Source organism: Hipposideros armiger, unplaced genomic scaffold, assembly GCF_001890085.2.
Source record: "Hipposideros armiger isolate ML-2016 unplaced genomic scaffold, ASM189008v1 scaffold_403, whole genome shotgun sequence".
Lineage (NCBI taxonomy): Eukaryota > Metazoa > Chordata > Mammalia > Chiroptera > Hipposideridae > Hipposideros > Hipposideros armiger.
The window spans coordinates 1220737-1230876 of NW_017731753.1; the positions used below are offsets into that span (position 1 = coordinate 1220737).

The 10140-nt window shown below is 38.7% G+C and overlaps 1 protein-coding gene across 1 annotated transcript in view; it reads right to left on the minus strand.

The window, feature by feature from the left end:
- The window catches only part of KAT2B (lysine acetyltransferase 2B), a 112475-nt gene that overhangs the window by 52794 nt on the left and 49541 nt on the right, over window positions 1-10140 (minus strand). Inside the window, 3 exon segments of the mRNA XM_019663739.1 lie at window positions 1745-1926; window positions 3262-3343; window positions 6707-6714. Of these exon segments, the coding sequence (XP_019519284.1) occupies window positions 1745-1926; window positions 3262-3343; window positions 6707-6714 (272 nt within the window).

Genomic DNA, 10140 nt, shown 5'->3' on the forward strand with positions numbered 1-10140 from the left:
GAAGTTCCACCCATTTCTTGGTAAATCCCAAGTGCTACATAGTACTCTTTCATTCTGCCTTCTAAAATATGGTAACATCTCCCGGGCGACTTCACATTTAATTCTCCTTCTTGATGAAAATGTTTCCTCTGTGAAGAGTGGCAAATACTTTCAGGGGTTTGGCTTTGACAAACATTCAGGTTTGTCCTTCGTTCACAGAGGGGGTTAAAAGATATTTATTTCAGAGAGATTATCTCAACTCACTATAAACAATGGTTGTCATATAGGAACTATTATTGTTAATGTAAAACTGTAAAATGAAGGTGTAAAAAGGAGGTATAATTTAAAAAACTGACTTTGAAGAAATCTGTAATTCCTTTAAAAGTCAATAATTAAGAGAAAATACTTTAAAACTCAAATTGTATATACTGTAAAAGGGGGCAGGAGAGGGAAAGGGGGTATTTCTCATGAAATCTGGTCAGTGATCAGAGAGGAGTTTATCTTAAACTATACCCACTTCTATATCTCATCTGTTATTATAGAAAATAACCTGGGTACAAGTGGTCTTTACAGGCTATCAAAATACACTGTCTACTTTAAATCTAAAGAGAGAGAGAGAGAGAGAGAGAGAGAGAGAGAGAGAGAAGACACACTCCATAATACCCCCTGAAGCAAGCTTGATGTGCCTATAAAATATATGGGGAAAGTATAAAAAAAGATAAATAGAATGGATAATCTAGTCACTTTCTTACTTAAATGAAAATAAATGTAGGTCATTCTATTTTGTATGGCCCATGTTTAAGATTTTTAAAGTCAATGTTACTATTCTACATTTCATAAACAAGAAAAATAAATTCCTAGTTTAGAAAAAAATGTACGTGCAACCCAAGAATATGTGCAGTTTGATGTTTACCAATAGGGAAATGGTTAGGTAAAATATGGCACATAACTCAACAGGCTGTGATGTAACCAGTAAAATGTTTGATATGATGTTAAGTCAGGGAACAAAAAGGATGCAAATTCTGTTATTTTTTTCTTTCATTCTAACTAAGATAAAATATTTACTTAAAGGGGTGAAAACTGAAAGACAATATGTATAATGACATTAGTTCCATCATGGTACTGGGAAACTAGGGTGATTTTTCCTTTTTAAAAAAAAAATTTTAACACTATTATATTTGTGGTCATTGTTTTCTCTTTTTTTTAATGAGTGAGGTCTTATTATAATTACAGAATCACAGTATAGTTATCTAGATCAGTGATATTCGATAGAAACACAACGCACACTATAGATGTAATTTAAAACTTTCCAGTAGTCACATTAAAAAAGTAAAAAGAAACAGGTAAAATTTCTATATTTTATTGAATCCAATATGTCCAAAATATTATCATTTTAACATGTAATCAACATAAAAAACTATTGATGAAATAGTTCACTTTTTTTTTGTACACTCTTAGCAATCTGAATCAATACGAGCCACATTTCAAGTATTCAACAGCCACATGTGGCTAGCATCTATCACACTGGGTAGTTCAGGTCTCTCTCGCTCCCCAAAACATCACATTAATGAAAAGTATTAATACTAATATTAATGTTAATATTCACATTAAGGAGTCTGGAGAGTTAAATCATAGAGACATTCTCTCTGAATTGATGGAGTTGCCATGATACCTGGGCAACCCCCTGCTTACAGAGACCAGCAGCAACCTCATTCCTGCACCGTGCTCTAGGGGGCCAACGGGGAAAAAGCGCTCAGCCGTTTACCTTGTGTAGTTCTCTTTGTATCCAGAAATATCCTCACTGGGAGAGCGCAGTCTTCGTTGAGATGGTGCTTCCAGGTGCCAATAGTTGATGCGGTTCAAAAACATTTTTGCCAACTCAACGATGGTTTGCCTTTCTTTGGCGGGCAGGTGACTAAATTTGTACTGTACAAAGTTGTTCACACCCTGAAAAGGAGGAAAGGTAGTTTTAGTCATGTAGCTATGCAAGCATACTCATTCTGAACACCCACACAGTCGGCACCATTAGTGGCTTATTAGCAAAAGAACAGCCATTTCTCTAGTCACAAAAAAAATCTCTTCCTTTTCCCTATTAGAAAACAGGAATGCCCAGAGGGAATCATGCCTCAGATCACAGTGGATGAAAAGTGACAAGACAGACAGGCTGTGAGTTGGGAGTCGACGCCTGCTACAATTCTGAGGCTTTAAAGATAAAATCAAAATCGCAGACTTGAAAAGGTCAAAACCCCTCACACAATTAAAAAAAAAATGACTATTTTGCAGAATAATTATTGCTGTACTATCTATACAGTAGCTCACATATAATGTTTTCACATTAGCAGAGTTTAATCAGAAAGCTACTATTGAGTGTGGCTTCTAATGAGCTAACACTCCATGAGAATTTAAACTCTTTACTATCACTCTGTTTCAGCAAGCTCACCAAAAAAAAAAAAAAAAAATTCTTATTCCAAATTAAGAGCTTTTGAAAGAATCTGTGCATTAATTTAATCTGTCTGCATAACTCTCCCATGTAATCTAATTTCCAATAAAAGAGCAATGAATTCTTATTTAACAGGGTTTAGAGACACAATAAAATGTCTTCTACTGAAGACTGATTAAAAATGCATTTATTTGCAAGGACTCTGATATCATGTCTTCTGTAATCACTCTCATCAAGAAATTCGGTCAAGAATAGCTGAGATTTATTCAGCCAAACAATGATAAGCTAAAAAGTGATGCTGATGGGGGATACTGACAACATCTAACCGAAAAAGTCTATATGTGTCAACAGATTCCCCAGTAAGTCGGCTTCTTTCCAGGAATCATAATGGAGCAGGAAGTCAATTTTCGGATACAAAATCTCATTTCTTTTTTGTGTTTTTGCTGGACTTACAATGTTTTTCATACTGCTACTGAATTCCCCCACCTCAATAGGCTTTTTCAGACAGTGCCAAACAAAAGGACAAAGACTTAATTTTAAAAGATCGACAGCAAGAAAAAGCACATTTCATGTGTTCTTTACGAACTACATGTTCTACTTAATTTTTTCTCCTTCAAATACACAATGAATTCTGAATACATAGCAACCCTAAAAGGCATAAACTACATCATTTATTAAATTAAGTGTTCACTTCTGAACTAACGGGTCCAAGACAATTTCTGCAGGCTTGGTAAGGAGGATGGAAGAAAGATGATTACAGAGATATAAAAGGAAGTGTAGAAGGTTTGTTCAGCCTTAAAGCAATAAAAAAAAAAGGGGGGGTTTTCGTTTTTTCTTTTTACCTGTTCAATACTAGGCTTTTCAAAAGGGGGTTTCTTCTCCAAAGAGCCTTCAACCACAGGTTTTCCTCTTTGTAAAATAGNCACTGGCGACTCATGGCAACCCAGCTCCAGGTTGAGCTGTTGTTCAGCATCTTAGCTGTGGAGGGCAGTGTCACTGGCCCTCATATATGGGATCCGAACCGGAGCCCTCTGGCGTCCCAAGCCAGTTCTTAACCATCACGCCACTCGGCCGGCCCAAGGAGCTCCATTTTTAATGTAATTTCATTTTAATTAAAAATTTTCTTTTTAATGGACAGAGTGTGAGATATTTTTCCATTAAACATGACTTGATTGTTTTAGTAGGTCTCCACTTAGCTTCAACCACTTAAAATTTAGCAAATGATTTAAGATGTGCTGTAAGCGTAATATACACACTGGATATGGAAGACTTAGCGCAAAAATAAAATAAAAATACAACATGAATAACTTTTCATATTGATTACACAATGAAATAATATTTTTGTATATTGGGTAAAGTGAAAAATTAAAATGAATGTCCTATGTCTATTTATGTTTTAATATGTAGCTACTAGAAAATTTTAAATTACATATGTGGCTCACATTATATATCTATAGGCAGTGCTGATTTTGAGTCTAAAGAACATTTCCATCTGTGGAGGGGTCACAGATGACAGACTACTTAAGGCTGATATTAGTTCTGCTATAGCAACAGTAAGCTATAAGTGTCATCATAAAATCATAAAATGTTATCCAAAAGTGCTTAATAGGTCATTTAATCTTCCCAGGGTAGAGGAAGGCAGCATACATTGTTATTATCTAGTAAAATGTTTCAAACAATAAGTTTCTTTTCATTTCCTCGAGAATTTTTTATAGGCCTCAGTTTATTCTTTTTAGTTTTGTTTTTATTTCCAAGATTAATCTTATTTTGTAAATCTGTCAAGTGCATCGTTTGCTAATACAGAGGCTGAATCAAAATGTGTTTTTTGGTGCTATTTTAACAAACAACATGGTCATTGCATGTAGTGAGATGGAAAGAAGAAAATGGGAATTTGTGTGCCTTGTTTCTGCACACACATTCCTCCAAAGACTTAACTGTAGAAAAAGATTTTATCTAAATGACTGGTTTCAGGCCTTCTAAAAAGAAGTGAAATCCAGCTCATTCATTTTTGCTAATGTCTAATAGAGACATTATATGAATGCAATTTACTGATTGTTCAGATAACACTCTCAGGGGATGGCCGGTTAGCTCAGTCAGTTAAAGCAGTGCTCATAACACCAAGGTTGCCAGTTCAATCCCCACTTGGGCCACTGAGATGCGCCCTTCACAACTAGATTGAAACAACTACTTGACTTGGAGCTGATGGGTCCTGGAAAAATACACTGTTCCCAAATAAAAAAATAATAATAATGCTCTCAGATTTTTTACAGTCTTATAATGATTTGCAAACACCTTGCTTTCTTTAAAACATGAATAGAATTGGAAAGCTTTAAGTAGAAGACCATGTCATTCTACTTACTTGCTGGACTGAAAGTCCTAAGGTTTTCAGGAATTAAGTGACCTCACCTAAACTAAAAGCTAGTTACTAGTAGCGTCCAGACCAGAAGCTGTGTCTCCTATCCCCTAGTCCCATTCTTCCCATGCTTCCTGAGACTGTCCTAGGCTTCCATGCCTAATTATGAACACTCAGCAAGCATGGGGACTGGCTATATGTCACGGAACAACAGTTGCATGAGGCTGTTTCACCAGAATCAGCTTCTTTATATCTAATTTGCTTGCCCTGTATTCTTATGAAACATCTCCCCAATACCAGGTGACATTAACTTTCAAGTATTCTGCACAACTCAGAATCTAATAAGATTAATTATGTGCCACTTTCCTTTAGCAAATTCTGTTGGTCAGATGTGTTTGAAGAGGTCATATTACCCTGACACTTTATTTTCAGGTTACTTCGTCATGGAATTATATTAGTGCACTATCATGAAATTCAGGGAACTTCAAAATATTTGTCCAGATTTTCTTCTAAGACCACGGTGATTTCTGGGGGATAGATATTTATTTATATATATATATATAATTTATATATATATATATATATATATTTTTATATATATATATTTCACACATATATTAATTATTAAGTATGTTAACATTAATATGTCAAATATTTTCAATATATAAAATATTTATATTTTTCCTTTATTCAGAGCACTTCTGTTCAGTCTGCATTTAATTTTTTATTGGATAAATCTTCAAACGTTAGCTCTGTAATGAACATAATCATTTACCGAGTCCAGTGTTTTCCACAGAGAATCCTATTTCACCCCATTTTCATGCTGATGTGTGCTCCAGAAGTTTGCGGCCCCTTTGTTCCGATCGCAACAACTGCTGTAAATTATATGCTGAACCAGCGTTACGGGGCCTGAGGCTCACTTACACATCAAGATAAAGCCTAGTGGTGCCTGCAGCCTGTAATATTACCCATTTTTGAGAAGATTAGTATCAGTGAGACACCATGTTGCAGTGGTGTGTGGTTTTCACATTCCCAAGCGTTGAGGATGGTGAGGTTTTACTCTGAAACTATTATTGTTTCTCATTTTCAAAGGTTGTTTCTACTTCCCTTTCTTCATCAACATGGTGTGATGGTGGGGAAGGGGGGAAGTGTTGTCTACCTTCATTTCCTTATTTATTATTAACAGAGACTCTTGGTCTACATTCCACCTAGAAATCAGCAGGTTTCAGAACTCATCAAGGCGTATTCATTTCAGTCTCTCAGCAGGCTTCTCCTCACCACTGTGCGACTCCACTCTTCTTTCTGCCTTCAGCGGTTGGCTCAGGATGCTGGGCTGGAAAGGGTTCTGCTACTCTCTTCCGACTCCTTGTTATCTGAGTTTCTAAAGGGGTATTCTAATAACTACACTCTCACTCAACTGTCCATGCTCTGGTTTAAGAGTCCCACATCGGNCGCCTTCGTGAGCTGTCGACTGGCTCACCCAGGAAGAGCGCAATGATAATACCAACATGGGCCAGTGAAGCAATGTCCTCCACAACTAGACTGAAAAAAAAAAAAAAAAAGAGCTCAAGAGTGTGAGGTCTGAGCAACAGGGTCACCGGTTCGATTCCCAGCCCGAGCTGAGCTGCCTCTGAGCTGCCTACAGGTGGCAGAATGGCTCAGCTAAAAAAAAAAGAAAAAAGAAAAGAAAAGAAGACCAGGATGCGAGGATTTATGTGTAAAGATTGCACATTCAACGAAAGCTCATCAGAATTACCCATGGCAGGCTCTACCTAAGGCTTAGGATTTGTGTTAAACCACAAAGGAATGCCCAGTTCAGTTCTATCCAGAAACCATTTTTGTTGTTGTTCTGGACCTAACCTATTTTTAAAAATTAAAATTATCTTTCTTGAGATACATATTAGGTAATCGGGTGATAATAATAACAACCTGAGTTTCTCAACTAAAACAGGATGTTATCCATCTCTGATCAAAGAATCTAATACCTCCTCTCTTAAGCTCTTTCTCTACACCAGCAGTTCTCAATGGCATGGGGGAAGGAAGGCTCTATCATGCGTAGAAAGCCTTTTCAAATTATAACTTCTAACCTTCCCCATCAAGTGCTGCTCTAGGCAGGATGACACCCACAAAATGAACTGTCTCATTCATGTCTTGCTGTCATTGCTCCATGACAAGTCATCACCTGCACACTCAGCCCCTCTCACTAGCAGCCAGACTCTTATCTTAAATACTTGGTTCTCAGACTGGAAAAAAACATTTCCAAGGTCAATGGTGCAACATTACAACTTCCTACTCCTTTGACACATGGCCTTCATTTGAAAAATATTTCAACGATTATTTACATGTTGAAGCTCTGGCAGATCCAAGAAGCAAGGTGCACAAGAGTATGTATATTCTACGAGGAACTCAGCATAGAGGTACAAAGGTCATTCTGAAGGAGGCCTCCCTCTTCCTGTCCAGCCTTGTTCTTGGGATCCAGTTTACAAACAGTGAGGGGGCAGGCCCACTACATAGCTGAGGCAAAAGCTATTCACCAATCCTAGAAAGGGTTGGAGATCTGGGATGAAAAAACCAGCCACTTGAGTTCTCTTGCACCACTTCTGAGTAAATGGAAACTGCTCTGCATACTCTCCTCACCCCCCTCTAGCTTCCTGGCAGCTGAACACACAAAACAAAGCACCACCCATTCTATGAAACTCAGACAATGACACCCAGGTGGGAGAAGGTGGGGCTAAAGGGAGCTATGACTGCAGTCAACACCAATTCAAATAATAGATGGACTGTCCAGTACCCAAGAGGACTTGAAACGAAGGCTGAGAAGGAGACAGTCCCTTCTCTCTCCTCCCTGGGATGTGTCTCTTGTCATTTCTGGTCTTGTGATTGATGCGGGCTTTGGCACATATTTACCAGTCTCAAGCCCCCACAGGAAACAAAAACGTGCAAGAGCACTCCCTTACTTTGGGAAATGGGTGAGGATTAGAGTTCGTTTCTCAAGGGGCAGTTTATCTTTTTCCTGTCTTGCTTGTTCCAGGAGCTGTCGTCTCATAACGGTGAAGACTGAGCGAAGCAGTGTTCTCCCAAACACCTGCGTGGTTTCATATCGAGGCAGGCTATCACAGAACTGGGGCACGTTGCAATAACACAGCCACCTGTGACAAGAGGAGACAAGCACCATCAGTATCTCTTAGACCCCCAGATCATCTGACATAGCCAACTATGGTTGCCGTCATACCATTAACCACAGCGGAGGAAAGTAGGGCTGCCGTGATGTGCAGCGGTCTCACTCACCACCAGCTAGTGAAACTTGGCAATTAGATTAGCTCGCGCTTCTACAACCACTTGGGTCCAGTTCTATGAAAATTGTTCCTTCCATTCTGCAGTATCGTGCAATGAGTCCCACAGTCAGACAGCCCTGGGATCCAAACCCTGTTTTGCCACTTAACTGGTTGCATGACTTTGGGGATTTAATTATGTTCGTAAGTCTCCATTTCCTTATTTGTAAAATGGGGACACCAATAATGCCTCCTTCCCTGGGTTGTTACGAGCATTACAGGAGATATTATATAGAATGTGCATAATGCAATTTGAGTTTCTGGCACATCAATGATAATTTAAATAAAAGAAATTAAAGAAGCTAAGGAAGTCCCTTTTGTGAAAGAATCAGAGTTCCACCATCTAGTACTAGACTTATCAGGAGGGATCACTTCATACATCATATAAACATCTAACCACTATGTTGCACGCCTGAAACTAATATAAAATAATATCAACTGTAATTGGAAAAATAAAAATAAACTTAAAAAAATTTAACTCCATCATGTAGTCCTCTGAGTAAAATTTAAGGTTTCTTTAAAATGCCTATGCAGCACTCAACACACCCTTGAAGCTTTGGTGGGGAAGATAAAGATCTTCAAGACTTCAAAACTCAGTCAAAATGCAGGAAGTAACAAGCTTCGACCATCTGTCGCTTAGGTACATTTTCAATGACTCAGAGTCAAAAATGCACTCCGGCATTGCACGAGGCTGGAGGAGTGCCCAGACCCAGAGGGAAACCAAGGGCTTTCTTGAGGTCTGACCACAGTTCTGGGGTACACTGGCTATGTAGGGCATACCATTTGGAAAGCTCGTTCAGCCCCGAGAAGCTATTCAAAATGAACCCTCTTTGTTTTTCGTTTTCCAGAGCTGCAAGGTCTCAAATTCCCAGGACCTAGCCACATGAATTTACAGGGGGGGAGGAGGGGGAATGGGGGGTGGCGGGTACAGAGGACGGCACCAGACCAGAGAAGGGTCAGGAGCTTCATTGCACATAGCCTCATTCCCAGGTTGCAGATCCAAACCTCCTCTTCAAGACACGCCTGCTGTCTAAAAACGAAAACCTGTCTCCCTGTGTGTCTTCCTGACCTCCTTTAAAGTGGAGGGAAGGGCTCTTGGGTGCTCAAACAGCTACAGGAAGCTCCCCAGGAACTTGTAACCCCTTAATAAAGAGTGGAATAATATTAATTTACTCAACCTTATTCTTTATTTTTTCTTACTGTATTAATTCATATTTCCCCTGTATGTGTGATGGTGTTTCATCTTTGGGAAAGAAAATTTTCGTTAGTGTTAGTCCATCTGCCTAGATTCAAAATTAACCTTAGAATCCTGCTATTATTTCTATTCTTCTCTCAACTTTTCAGTCTTAATAATGTACACCCAAACCTTATTTTATTACTACATTACCAACACGGGCATCTTAGGTGTTATGCTGTATCTTGTCAAGTCAGAAACCATGCTCTTGGTAGCAGAAAAAGCTAGAAAGTGCATTTATTTTGTAATTCATAGGGCATTTCATATAGAAATGCATCACCTTCAAAGACCAATATTTGCTGAACGTTAGTCTGTGGCGGCTCACTGAAGTTAAAAGACTATATGGAGCTGAAGGGAGGCCAGCTCCCAAGGAACTAGTTATGAAACTACAAGTGAAAGAGTTAACCAGTCACAAACCTCATTCATCAGAAGTTCTGTTTCTTAGGCTATCACAAGACTATTTGTGAGATTTAATATTAAAATATGTCCAATCCTCTGCAATGGAAAATGTAAGGTTTTAATGATTCAGACCAGTACTGTCCAATAAAGCTGTCTATGATGATGGGACTGTTCTAGATCTGTGTTGGTACAGCAGCCCCCAGCCACGTCAGCTACCAAGCACATGAAATGTGGCTAGTACAACCAAGGAGCTCCATTTTTTTTTTTTTCAAAGATTTTTATTGGGGAATTGGGGGGATGGGAACAGTGCTGGGGAATTGGGGGAAGGGAAACAGACAAGTTGCTGTCGTTTTGTTCTTCAGTCTAGTTGTGGAGGATGTTGCTTCACTGGCCCAAGTTGGCA